The sequence below is a fragment of the Balaenoptera acutorostrata genome, chromosome 7 (genome assembly GCF_949987535.1).
Source record: "Balaenoptera acutorostrata chromosome 7, mBalAcu1.1, whole genome shotgun sequence".
NCBI classification, from domain to species: domain Eukaryota; kingdom Metazoa; phylum Chordata; class Mammalia; order Artiodactyla; family Balaenopteridae; genus Balaenoptera; species Balaenoptera acutorostrata.
In genome coordinates this window covers 102,285,135-102,299,538 of record NC_080070.1, presented here as the reverse complement: position 1 = coordinate 102,299,538, position 14,404 = coordinate 102,285,135, and the positions used below count along the sequence as shown (strand labels likewise).

The following is a 14,404-nucleotide window of genomic DNA, read 5'->3' as shown; positions in this document are numbered from 1 at the left end:
GTTGCGCTTATTCCTTTTATGAACGTTATCAGGCAAACATCACGCACGTGTGCACGCTTTATAAATATTTTCTGATGATGGGAGTGTTGCTTTGTTACAGGAGCTTGCTGAGCTACAATGTCAATATGCTATTCTTCAGCATAAGACAAGCGCGCCAGGACTGGCAAAGGAAACCTTAGGGAAAGTGAAACAGCCAAGAGATACAGCAGTCAAACTGGCTGCAGATACAGAGGACAAGGTAAGAAGAATAACAGGTACCTATTCTTTAGATGTTCTCAGCTTTATTGAGGTATAATTGCCAAATAGAATTGTATGTATTTAAAGTGTACACCGTGATGATTTGATGGACATGTGCATTGTGAAATGACTACCACAGTTAACACCAGCTCACATGTTTACTTTTTGTGTGTATGTGGTGAGAATGCTTCAGATCTACCCACATATACAGTACAATCTGATTGATCCCCAGAACCCACGCATCTTATAACTGGAAGTTTGTACTCTTTGGCCAACGTCTCCCCCCATTTCCCCATCCCCCAACCCCTGGCAGCCACCGTTCTACTCATTCTATAAGTTCACCTTTTTTTTTTTTTTTAGATTCCATATATAAGTGATACCATATAGATTTGTCTTTCTCTGTCTGGCTTATTTTCATTTAGCATAATGTCCTCTAGGTTCGTTCATGTTGTTGCAAATGGCAGGATTTCCTTGTTTGTCATGATGAATTATATTTACACATGTATGTGTATATATCTGATGTGTGTATATATGCCTCTCACATTTTCCTTATCCAGTCATCCATTGACAGACGCTCAGGTTGTTTCCATGTCTTGGCTATTGTGAATAGTGCTGCAGTGAACACAGGAGTACAGATATCTCTTTGAGATACAGATTTGGTTTTCTCAGATATATACACGCATCCGGGATTCCTGGACCATGTTGTAGCTCTCTCTATCCTTTTACCCACTCCCCCAGTTTGACAATAACATCATAATACTCCACCTTTCTGGTAGAACATATACCAATTTCAATTTATCATTGACACAGTTTAACCACTTCTGAGTCCACCGAGGAGAGAGAAGTAGGAGCTGGGTTTGTGACTGTAATGGAATATGCCTCGTGCCTGATTTTATGTCAACAAATATTGATGAGCTCTGTCTGCATTAATTGGAACACACTGAGATTGCCTATGGTCACCTTGAAATGCCCTTGTCCTAACTTGGTACTTCTCAACCAGGGGTGATTTTATCCCCTCCCCTGGGGATAAAAATGTCTGAATACATTTCTGCTTGTCACAACAACGTCTAGTGGACGGAGGCCAGGGATGTTGCTAAATGTCCTGTAATGCACAGGACATCCCCCTGACAGTGAACAATTATTCTGCCCAAAGTATCAGTAGTGCCGAGGTTGGGAAACCCTGTCCTAAGCTATGCTGCTCATTTTCTCCTCTCCTGCAAGTTACTTTTTGGAGTTATGATCTAGACTCTAGGGTGCTAAGTCATTTATCATGGGTCTGTAGGTAGCAATCCAGAAGGAAACATACTCTGAAAGAAATGTAAATTTTGATGCACAAAAGGTGTAGTAAACATAGAACACATACAATCAGAAAGGTAATCAGAGTGTTTTTTCCACAGCTGATATTCATGATTGTTCTGGGCAATCATCATGTCCTGAACCACCTCTAAATCATCAAGAAATATCGAATGATAAGTGGTCTAGTTTTACTTCTAGTTGTATTTATTGTCTCCCAAAACTTTAAAATTAACCATATTCATTTCGAATATAAGTAGCTCTCAAAATACTAAAATAACCCAGGGACTTCCCTGGCAGTCCAGTGGTTAAGACTCTGCGCTCCCAATGCAGAGGGCACAGGTTCGATCCCTGGTAGGGGAACTAAGATCCCACATGCCGCAGGATGGGGCCAAAAAAAAAAGGAAAAACCAACTCTCACTTACAAATGCTACTTTATTATAAAATGAGTCGTTGGCCCTACAACTATTTATATCATCGTTATGAAATGAAAAAAATGAAAATGCAACATTAGTGTGGGCCAAAGTCAGGAAAAATACATACCAAACTGTTACCATTAGATATCTCTGGGGGCAGGGAGGGTGAAGAGGAAAACACTACTTTTTACATTTACAGAATTGTTTGAAAAAGTAGTGAATTTTTTTCACTTTCAGTATTTTCTTAATAATTTTAAAAAGGAAATACTAGGAAAGATTCAAAAAGACAAATGTTGTTTTTACCTTGCACTCCATAGGCGATACCATGAAAAATCAGTTTCTATTATTCCCAGACCTTGGTCCTTCCTGTGAGAACAAAAACACAGGGAGGACCTTTTCTGTCTTATATTTTATGTCAGGGTCTACATTGTTTCCACTTTTCCCTATAGACTAAAACTTTCACAGTTCTTAAAATTAGGTTGGAAGAGAAGTTTAAGTCAGGGGACTTCTCAGATCAAAAGCAATGCATTCTACTACTTTTTTTTTCCTCTCACTGTAAGGCTGTTTTCACAACTCAACAAGATAGGAAACTAAGCCAGTGGTTTGGCCATCTTCCCAACTCTGTCACTTGAGAAGAGGCTGAACCACAAGGTCTGTGCTCTATTCCTCTCTGTTAGGAAGAGATGCCCATGGGATTCCAGAAAGGAGCCCTGACTTAACTTGACGAGGTCAAAGTGGAGAGAGCGGGGAGTGGGCCCCAGTCTGCAGCCAGGGTCCCTCCACAGAGCTTTGTGTCAGTCAGCATCCCAGCAAGAAACAAAAAGCACACTTGGATGTAATTCTGATTGTGTGTTTATAAGCGGAGTTGTCTCAGTTATCTATTTACTGCATCACAAACTGTTCCCCAAACTTAATGGCTTAGAACAACAAGCGTGCACTGTTTGTGTGTGGGTTGCCTGGGTGGTGCAGGTCTCTCCTGGGGTGTTACTCAAGCAGCTGCATTGTCTGATGGGTCAGCTGGCAGGTCTGCCAGGGCCCAGGCTTGGCTGAGATGTTGGGCCTCTCTCCACAGGGTCTTTCATTCCAGGCTGCTTTACAGCCTGGTGGTCACAGGGTTCCGTAAGAATGGGCAGAAGGTGCGAGGCTCTTGATTGAGGTCCAGCAACATCATTTCTTCCACTTTCTATTGGTCAAAACAACTTGCAAAGCTGGACCTGGTTTGGGGAGAGAGGGTAAATAAACTCTATTTCTTGGTGGAAGGAACTAGAAAAAAAAACCCCACAGGAATTAAGGGAATCAACCAAGGGTGTGGAAGTCCTGGGTGACTAGCAGAGAAGCCATTAGCATCCCTGGACCTGAATGAGCCACGGGAAGGAGGAGTGTGAGTGCTGGAAGGCAGCGCTGTGAGCACAGAAGGGAGGAGGCCACCCTGTAGGAGCTGGACTTGAGAGAGAGCAGGACTGCCAGACCCTGCTGCTCACCACGGGTGCATTCCGCTCGCGCTTCCCACCCTCTGATCCCTTCTCAGAACTGGCCAGTGGCCAAGTGTGAACGAAAGCCAGAGGTCAAGGGAGTCAGGTGATGTCATCTGTGGAGGCTGGCTTTCGTTCCAGGACACAGAGCAGGATGGGGCAAGGATCTGGTGGGGCAAATGAAAAGTATCCAGCACGATCTTGTTAACTTCCTTGGTAGAAACCCAAGGATCTATTTTTCTTTTAGTACAAATACCCTTTCAATGCTGACTCCCCTGTTCAATCCCAAATGGCCCGTATTTGAAAGTTTCTGGCGATAGAATGCTCACCACCTTCCATAGCAGCTCCTTAGTCTTTGAACTGCTGTGACTACTAGAAAGTTCTCTATATTCAGACAAAAATCTTCCTTCATGGAGCTTTCACCTGCTAGTTTCATTCTGTGTCCTCAGGATGACCAAAAACACATTTACTCTGCTTTTCTGGCCACAAATACTTGAAAATAGCTACAGCACACGCCCTGAATCTTCTTTCTCTGTATGAAACATAAACATTAAAGTTAATTCAACTTTTGTTCACAAGACAATTTCATATTTCTCTAGCAATCTAGCTTGTTCCTCTAAACACATGCTACATGCTAGTTTGACAGTTACCCCAAACCAACTGAGTATCCAGGTGTGATATGACCAAGTGAAGTGGAACATTTACCTTCCTTCCTTTAGAAGTTCCCCTTCAACCTAAGGTCAGTTTCTTTTCTAAAGGCCACCTCACACTGTTAACTATAGCTCTCTGTGCCTCTTCCATCCACTACTCTATGGGCTCCTGGTTAGGGTTTACTATAATTCTCAGGTATTTGTTGGATGAAGAATGGATAAGTGAATGGATGGATGGATGCATGCATGCATGGATGCATGGATAGATGCATGGATGGATTCATGGATAGATGCATGGATGGATTCATGGATAGATGCATGGATGGATTCATGGATAGATGCATGGATGGATTCATGGATGGATGTATGGATTCATAGATGCATGCATGGATGGATAAGAGTGAAAAGCATCACTTTGCTTTTACTGTTCAGGGACTTCCATATCAGCAGAGAAGAATGAAGAAATGAACATGTCTTTTTAAAAAAATGTCTTCAGTCTATTTCCTGAAAGATTGGGAAGCCCTAAAGTGATGGACACTTGTTAAAAAGTGAATATAGGAAGAACAAACCTTTGGAAATACAGCACTTCACCAAATCCAGTCAAGGCTTGTCATCTGTCTTTTCATTTCTAATGAATTCTAACTAGCTTTAGACAAAAATATCAGTTTGTCTACTGATTTAGGTGAAAACCTTGAGAAATCTGGTGAAAATAAGTGCTTTATCCATTGAATCAAAACAGAAAACTAAATATGTCCTTAATTGACACATAAATCCCTGTGTTTGGTATAACATGGGTATCCAGGAGGAATCTATCAAATAGATATCATTTACTCCACTTTCTTTTTTTAATTAATTTTTATTGGAGTACAGTTGACTTACAATGTTGTGTTAATTTCTGCTATACAGCAAAGTGAATCAGTTACACATATACATATATCCATTCTTTTGTGGATTCTTTTCCCTTGTAAGTCATTACAGAGTATTGAGTAGAGTTTCCTGTGCTATACAGTAGGTCCTTATTAGTTATCTATTTTATACATAATAGTGTGTGTATGTCCATCCCAATCTCCCAGTGTATCCCTCCTCCCCTCCCCACCTTGGTAACCATAAGTTTGTTTTCTACATCTATGACTCTATTTCTGTTTTGTAAATAAGTTCATTTGTACCATTTTTTAGATTCCACATACAAGCGATATCATATGTTATTTGTCTTTCTCTGTCTGACTTACTTGACTCAGCATGACAATCTCTAGGTCCATCCGTGTTGCTGCAAATGGCATTATTTTGTTCTTTTTTATGGCTGAGTAGTATTCCATTGTATATATGTACCACATCTTCTTTATCCATTCATCTGTCAATTGACATTTAGGTCGCTTCCATGTCCTGGCTATTGTAAATAGTGCTGCAATGAATATTGGGGTGCATGTATCTTTTCAAATTATGGTTTTCTCTGGGTATATGCCTGGGAATGGGATTGCTGGATCATATGGTAGCTCTAGTTTTAATTTGTATGGAAACACAGACGACCCCAAATAGCCAAAGCAATCTTGAGAAAGAAAAATGGAGCTGGAGGAATCAGGCTCCCTGACTTCAGACTATACTATAAAGCTACAGTAATCAAAACAGTATGATACTGGTACAAAACCAGAAATATAGATCAGTGGAACAGGATAGAAACTCCAGAGATAAACCCACGCACCTATGGTCACCTAATCTGTGGCAAAGGAGGCAAGAATATACAATGGAGAAAAGAGTCTCTTCAATAAGTGGTGCTGGGAAAAGTGTACAGCTACATGTAAAAGAATGAAATTAGAACATTCTCTAACACCATACACAAAAATGAACTGAAAATGGATTAAAGACCTAAATGTAAGACCGAATACTATAAAACTCTTAGAGGAAAACATAGGCAGAACACTCTCTGACATAAATCGCAGCGGGATCTTTTTTGATACACCTCCTAGAGTAATGAAAATAAAAATAAACAAATGGGACCTAATTAAACATTTACTCCATTTTCTTCTTTAAGATTTAGAAACAAAGATCCAAGCTTTGAATCTAAGTAGACAAGAAAAAGCTGATCAGCTGAAACAGTAGGGAGATCAAGTCATTGCCATTAAAAATGAAATTATCGAGCAAGAAAATAAATATGCTACCTGCTACAGTTAGGCAGAGTTAAAGTGCAAAATCACCTGTGCCTTCGTTTCTGGCTTCTCATGAGCAAACCTGAGGTGCAGTGCTGAAGTTGGGACGCACAAATGGTCAGCCTCTTCTGCCTCCATCCCCGAGCCCTCTCCTTGCCCAGTGTAGCTGTGGAGTGAAGCTTGGCCAAGGCAATGCCACTTTATATGGAATAGAAAGGGAGTAGTAAAGGGATCATCTCTGGTTTTGGAAACCTTTCCTTTTGCCTTCCTTTCCTTTCATAGCCTAATATGACATACAATAGATATAGACATATGTACATATAACAAGTACAAATCTACAAATAAGTATGTATTCAAACTCATTTCAGTCCAGTGAACCTGAGTGTTAAATAAGTTGCTAGCAGCTGGGGTGGGGGGAGTGGGGAGTTCTAATCAATGGGAGTAAAGTTTCAGTTAAGCAAGATGAGTAAGTTCTAGAGATCTGCCGTACATTATACATATAGTCAATGATAATGTATTGTACACTTAAGCATTGAGTGTAAATCTCATTAAATGTTCTTACCACAATAAAATAAAAATAAATAAATTTAAACAAATTTAAATAAATCAATATTTCTAATACTAGGATGGCATAAATATGGATGGGATATACTAGACTGTTCTGTAGTTTCTATTTGGATTTGCTTTGTCTGTAAAACTCTTATTCTGTTCTGAATAAAATGCATACAATTCAAAATATAACTCGTTTTTACACCCACTCTCCTACATATTCATTCTCTCAACCAAAGGATTCTGTTTTTCCCAAATGGCACTAGAACAATATACAAGAAGATAAATATTGAGCTACTTTTCATAATTTGTCTGCAAGCATTTTTTTAATATAAATTTATTTATTTATTTACTTATTTTTGCTGTGTTGGGCCTTCGCTGCTGCGTGCAGGCTTTCTCTAGTTGTGGCGAGCGGGGGCTATGCTTTGTTGCAGTGCGCGGGCTTCTCGTTGCAGTGGCTTCTCTTTGTTGCGAAGCACGGGCCCTAGAGTGCGCAGGCTTCAGTAGTTGTGGCACATGGGCTCAGTAGTTGTGGCTCACGGCCTCTAGAGCACAGGCTCAGTAGTTGTGGCACACGGGCTTAGTTGTTCCGCAGCATGTGGGATCTTCCCGGATCAGGGCTCAAACCCGTGTCCCCTGCATTGGCAGGCAGATTCTTAACCACTGCACCACCAGGGAAGTCCGTGTCTGCAAGCATTTTTGCTGTAAGATCTGCTGCTCATTTTTAAAAGACTAGCAATCATGTTGCTATTGTTTAGTATAAAAGATCAGATTGTTTCATTTCAAAATGGATCTATGATTTTGTATTAACTTTTCTTGTATGTATGTTATATGATAGAGCACACTGGGAATGCTCTCCTTCGGAGGGATTGTTTTAAGGGAATTTGACCCCACATCTGTGATTGAGAAATCATATACATCAACACTGATGTATAAAAGAGAAGAAGCAGCTGGAACCATTTCCATTAAGGGCTGACTCATAACAGATGGATTTAATAATTCAACAAAGGAGCTTTAGGATTCCATATAAACATGGAATTTCTTTAGATGTAGGTTACTAAGGAAAACCGCAGTTTCCCTGGTGATTCTGAAGAATAGGATGAAACTTTTCTACAGGAAGGACCACCCCAGAAGTCTCTCTTGAAATACATGATTGTAATCCTCCACGCATCCAGCACTTGGACTTTTGGAAACTTCCACCAACGAACAGCCCACAGAATGAACCAGAGTCGAAGAACACGACTATCACAAACATGATTGTTTACTCCAGTGTAGAGAGTGGAACACACTCCAACTTTCCCACTAGGATGCTGACTTTCAACTTGGTACAAATGATAGTCTTAGTTTTGCAAGCATGGTGATCTGTTTGAAATAGCTATGTTCAATTGTTCTACCTTTTCAGTCGGCAGACTCTACAAGTAATAGACTGGAGAGTGAGGAAAGGGTTAAAGAGGGAAGAGTTTCTGTCCTCTCTCTGGGGAGGCTGTTGAGTTCCAGAAAGACCGAAAATTCCCCAGTCATGAGGAAAGCACAGTGATCTGGGGAATCAAGTGCAAGGGCAAAGATAAACCCATCATCTCTGTTGGCCTCCAGGGATTGCAGTTTGATGAGGCTGGAAATATGTGATGTACTTTCGAAAGACAGCAACTAAAAAGTGGTTATGGTTTCTAAACTTTGGTGTTGAAAATAGTAAGCTTTGGTTATCTTTTTTAAAATATACATAGGTGGAAAATCTCATTCCTCAGTAATGTCAGATAAATCATCTTAACTTCTATTACTTGCTGTATCAGTTCAAGATGTGACCAAGGCAAAGATTCAGTGAAAACAGTATCTCCTATTCATTGCGAAGTAATTTGACAATGTATAGCAAGATCTATCCTAAGACCAGTTAAACCTGTACATTAAGAAAAAAATCTTAAACACGGGGGCGTGGGGGGAGGAGCTTTGGGGATAATTCATTGCCGCACTACTTATGGTAAAATGAAAAGAATCCAAATAACTAAAAGTAAAAAGCCAACTAAGTATTACGATTTTCCCAGTCTGAGTTCTTGATTGCAAACACTGAAAACCGAAGAGAGTTTATCAAGCAGGAAGGGAATGTACAGGAAGGATATCTGAAAGCACATAAAATTGAAGGAATGGCTGGAGAAAATGAAACCAAGGACAATTATGCATCTGGGCGTATATTCAAGATCACACCTCAAGGACACTCAGGTAAGGATGCTCATGCTGGCCCTGATAGACACTCTCCACTATCCTGTTAATTTCCAACCGTCTCTGCCTCTTGTGTCGCTTTTTTTTTGATTAATTTATTTATTGGCTGCATTGGGTCTTTGTTGCTGTGCGGGCTTTCTCTAGCTGCTGCGAGCAGGAGCTACTCTTCGTTGTGGTGTGTGGGCTTATTGCGGTGGCTTCTCGTTGCGGAGCACGGGTTCTAGGGTGCACGGGCTTCAGTAGTTGTGGTGCGGGAGCTCAGTAGCTGTGGCTCGCGGGCTCCAGAGCGTAGGCTCAGTAGTCGTGGCGCATGGGCTTAGTTGCTCTGTGGCATGTGGGAACTTCCCGGGCCAGGGATCGAACCTGTGTTCCCTGCATTGGCAGGCAGATTCTTAAACACTGCACCACCAGGGAAGTCCCTCTTGTGTCACTTTCTCATGACTCAACATCCCTAGTAGAAGTGCCCAGTTGGCTGAGCCTTCTCATGTGCTCTGGCTGCCAGGGAGTGAGAAGAGAGAATGTCTGCCCCCTTGGGCTCTGGTAGTGGGACGGGAATTTTGCCTCCCCCTATTTTGGACTCTTCCAAGGTAGGAAGGATTTTGCTTCCAGGCATCAATGAATTACAAATTTCCATTCTAGCCCACCTCTGTGACTTCCTAATATCATAATACGTTCTTCATCCCATCTTTTCTTCTAAAACAAAAACAAATGTTTCCACCAAAACACAGTGTTGCATGCACTCAGCCATCTGAAAGCATATCCCCGGTGTTCAGGGGAACCAACCTAAGATCCCATCACTCACTCAGTGCATCCAGCTCTCAGGCGGTGTCTCCAGCTGAACTCTGTTCCTTTTCTACTTCTGTTACAAGTCTGTCTTGATGTACTGAATTCATAAATCAAAATGATAAAGTTCACTACCAACATATGCTAAGTACAGAATAGCAGTGGGGAAAGAGATTAAAAAGTTAAATATATTTTCTATTTCATAATAAAAATAGAAGTACCTATAAAACATCACATATTGAGAAACACAGATTGAGGTCGCAGACTTCTGTAACTTCTCTAGAAGCTGTAGTTGGGATTTCTGATCTTTATATTCTGTCTTCAGCAAGCATCTCTTTGCCAGGTAGAGTGACCCAAACCTTCTTTCCTGAGGATTCTGAGCCTTGGAAGGTCCTGCACAAATGGAGGAGATTGCTCTTACATTTTTCCCTGGGACATGGCAAGACTAGACTGTCCGGATTCTAGCCGCTGTGCACCAGCGGCTCTATTTCCCTTTAAAAATCGAGATCAATTACCCCAGACAAAATTATAATTCCCCCCCCCCCAATTTTTTTGTCTTGTTTATCCTTTAGTATGAGAAGCCTGAAAAACTGGGAAATGGTATGTATTCCAGTCAGTGGAACAACTGTTGTGCTGTCAAGTGACGAGACTTCTTAGAGACAAGAGCCCAGAGTCATAGGTACAGGAGGTAAAATTTTGCCTGTGAGTCATTTGGATGTAAGTGTGAGCAGCATCACACATATTTCCACTCTTGGTTTTAGATCCATGTATTCTGCCTATGTGATGCTTCATCAACTTTCCTGGTAGAAGGCATGGCTCTGCCTCCCATCTAAGGAAGATAATTTGATGTAAGTAGCTAAAAAGAAGAAGAATTAAATGAATTAGAGTATGTAAAGCGCCTATATATGATAGTCAACGAATAATATGATTAGAAGATACATTTTAATTCTTCCCATAAATACTTACACACGTCAACATGCATCCATTTCCTTTGCCTCTATTATAATTATTCTAATAGTTTCCTAAATTTGAGTTGAGTGAACACTACATCAACTACCCAGCACTGGGAGGTCTGCTGAGGCATGAGAGACCAACACAGAGAAGGGTAGACTGAATTCTGACATCTCAGAGCAGGGGTTGAGGGAACGGTAGGCGCCAGGAGCCAAGGTCACTGGGAGTAGTGACCAGGCTGGTAGAGACTGAGACTGGAAGATTCGATAGCGGGGGTGGGCAGATAGAACCTAAGACACTGACTGTGGAAGACAGAGCAAGATGGTGGACCACGGGCTGGGTAGGCGACACAGCAGGTGTGTGGGCCAGTAAGTGTGGGGAAACCCTGTTACCAGAGACCAGCTAGAAACATTTGCAACTTTATCTCTCAGTTCATTATGAAGATGAGGAAAATCATTAGAGAAATTATGAATATCAGGAGACAACCGATGATGAGGTAGCTGGTGTGGTCCATTTAGGAAACAATTCTATGTCTTCTCCTAAATTAGAAACCAATCCCAGGTGAAAGGCGGCTCAGGGGTAGTAGGTGAGTGCAATTAGCCAAAGCCCCAAGGGGGCAAAATGAAGTGAAGGGAAATGGAAAGTAGATCCCGGCAAGAGCAAAGGAGACTGATGGGGCACAGGCTGGAAAGTGCTGTTCGATATCCCTCTTCTTTCTTTTGGTAATAGAACTCCTCCATGGTTTAACCAGGCACACGGCTGCCTACTTAGACTCTATTTCTCAACCTCCCTTGCGGTTCAGTATGACCACGGGACTAAATTCTGACCAACAGGATGTTCATGAGAGTGTTGAGTGTAACTACAAGGGCACAACCTTCAAAGGAACCTGTTTAGAAATAGACTCAGACACAGAAAACAAACTTATGGTTACCACAGGGAAAAGGGAGGAGAGGGAGGGATAAATCAGGAGTTGAGGATTAACAGATACAAACTACTATATATAAAATAGGTAAACAACAAGGACCTACTGTATAGCACAGGGAACTATAGTCAATATCTTGTAATAACCTATAATGGAAAAGAATCTGAAAAAGAATATATAAACATATATGTATAACTGACTCACTTTGCTGTACACCTGAAACTAACACAACATTGTAAATCAACTCTACGTCAATTAAAAAGAAAAAGAAAAGGGAAGCTGTTTGCCCTTTGTGGTAGGCAGAATAATGGCCTCCAAAAGATGTCCATGTCCTCATCTCTGTAACCTGTAAGAATAGGTTATATTACATGGTGAAGAGCAATTAGGCTTACAGGTGGAATTATGGTGCTAATCTACTAATCAGCTGACCTTGACGCAGGGCAATCAGCCTGGATTACCCAGGTGGGCCCAATGTAATTATAAAGGTTTATAAACGTGGAAGGAGGGGCAGAGAGAGACGCCAGGCTGGGCAGGGTTTGGCCGATGCTGGTGGTTTTGAAGCTGGACGAAGAGGACCCTAGAAGCTGGAAGAAGCAAGGAAAAGGATTCTCCTCCACTGGTTCCACAAAGAGAGCACAGCCATGCGACTCTTTGACTTCAGCCCAGGGAGACCTGTGTCAGACGTCGAACCCACAGAACTGTAAGGTAAAGTCATGTTGTTTTAAGTCCTGTGTTTGCGGTGATTAGTTACAGCAGCTATAGGAGACGAATCCACCTTCCATTTGTTTTTTCAGCCTTCAGCTGGGCCAGAATATGGTGAGTCAGATGTAACCATGTAGAAGAGGATAACACTGGTGAAACAAGGTAAGAGCAGTACGGGTCCCTGGACGGCTGTACCGGTGAGGGTTCCGGCAGGAGACAAGGGCATGAGCTGGACAGTTTAATAAGGAACTGTTGACAAAGATGTGGACAGGGAGAAGGAAAGCCATAAAGGACAGCAGCCCAGATCCAGCACCAGGCAGGGGGCTATTGCCACCGTTGGACAGGGGTGAGGAGAGAAGGTGGAAACAACAGACTAAAGATGGAGTGCGTAGAAGGGGCATTCAACAGGACCTGTAGGGACTTCCCTGGCGGTCCAGTGGTTAGGACTTGGTGCTTTCACTGCGGCGGCCCGAGTTCAATCCTTGGTCGGGGAATTAAGATACCACAAACCGAGAGGGGCGGCGAAAAAAGAAAAAAACCACCTGTGATCTCTGGTTGAGGGATGCAGCCAACTGTGACCACCCTGCGGAGAGTCGGGGGGCATAAACACCCTGCAGTCCTGCCCCCTCCCCAGGTCTAATCTCTTGCTAGTGCTTCCCATTAGCTGAACCAAGGAACTGGGTTGATGTGTCCAAGTAGCTCCACCTCTGGGGGCAGGGGGAGCGGGGGCACGTCTGTCTCGAGAGGTCCAGTGACCTTGTGGTTTAAAGCTGTCTGTGCCTGACTCCCCTGGACGACCTGCCAGCTTGAACTTGTATAAGGTAGAAAAGCAAACCCCTCCTATTTATGTCACTATGATTTTGGTCTGTGTCAAAGCAGCTGAACCAGCGTTCTCATCCGTATCTTCGTGGTGCTAAGGGGCCTCTAAACCCTCTCCAGACTGCTACAGCAGTCCCCTCTCTGCCCTGCATTAGGGGGACAGGGGCCCAAGGGTCAGGTGATAAGTGCAAATCCTGGTTTGTCCCCTACACGATCTCAGGTGATTCACAGTCTCTCTGAATCTTAAGTCCTCATTTCCTTCAGCTGTAAAATGCCAGTGAATAGACCTGGGCTCCCGACCAGGATCACAGAGCCAATTTGAGTGAAAGGGCTTTGAGTAGAGTGAGGTGTTACTGAAATCCTTTAAGACATAATGACTATCACGTTGTATGTGGTACCTCTGTATTTCCCTTCCGCCGTCGCTCCTGTAGTGTTGTCCTCCTTGAAATCCTAACTCTTATCTCTCCTCCAAACCAGCCCTTTCCTTAAGGGAAACCTCACTTTACCCTGCAGTCCCCTCTCTCTGGCCTGGTTCACAGCCCTTTCTCTGAAGCTCTCTCTTCTGTTGCCAATGGGCTGATAAACCTTCCCCGCCTAACCCGAGAGGAAGTTCCCTGAAGACACAGAGTATGTCTTCGGCCACATCAGCGTCCCTTTTAGAACTCGGCACAATGCAGAACCCGCTAAATATTTGTTCACTTACACATTAGTTCCAGAAATCGACTCCAAAGTGTTGGAAGTCGGGCATTCTTTGGACCACTGCTGACTTAGAAGTTTTTCCACTGTAATGTGAAGCCAGCTCACCCTATGGGTCAACTCTCTAAACATGTATTCGAGACTAATTCAGATCTCTACTTCCATATTTGGAGGAAACACCGCCACATGGGAAGAATAAGACAACAGAAATCCTCTTCCGCGTCTCCCTCCCCCTCGGTAACTAACCCCCTCCGGAGCAGCTATTGCAAATCCTTCCCCCCCCCCCCCCACAACCTTTCTCTGGAAACTCCTCCCCCGCTAAAAGCTCCCCCCAGGCCAAGAGCTTCACTCTCTTGTGTTGCCTCCTCTGCCCTCAGATCTAGTGTCTTCGCTTTGCTCTTGCTCGCGCTTGCTTTCCCCCGACCGTGTACGTGTGTTTACAGGACTGTTGACGTTTTCCAAGTCACACGGCATACACGAGGGCGAGTCACTCCCCAGCCAAGGTCGTGGCCTCACCGACAGGTGACAGCGCGCTTCCCAGGCAGAGCCCACTGAG

At 42.9% G+C, this 14,404-nt stretch overlaps 1 protein-coding gene and 1 long non-coding RNA gene across 2 annotated transcripts in view; both read left to right on the top strand.

Annotated features, from left to right (window-relative positions):
* LAMB4 (laminin subunit beta 4) overlaps positions 1 to 6,237 on the top strand; it is a 110,375-nt gene extending 104,138 nt beyond the window's left edge. Inside the window, 2 exon segments of the mRNA XM_057549660.1 lie at positions 101 to 254; positions 6,098 to 6,237. Of these exon segments, the coding sequence (XP_057405643.1) occupies positions 101 to 254; positions 6,098 to 6,237 (294 nt within the window).
* Positions 6,238 to 10,486: 4,249 nt separating this feature from the next.
* The window catches only part of LOC103020824 (uncharacterized), a 32,002-nt gene continuing 28,084 nt past the window's right edge, over positions 10,487 to 14,404 (top strand). The window contains exons 1-3 of the long non-coding RNA XR_009008866.1: positions 10,487 to 10,606; positions 12,117 to 12,336; positions 12,426 to 12,495. This is a non-coding gene — a long non-coding RNA (uncharacterized LOC103020824). The remainder of the gene's footprint in view (positions 10,607 to 12,116; positions 12,337 to 12,425; positions 12,496 to 14,404) is intronic.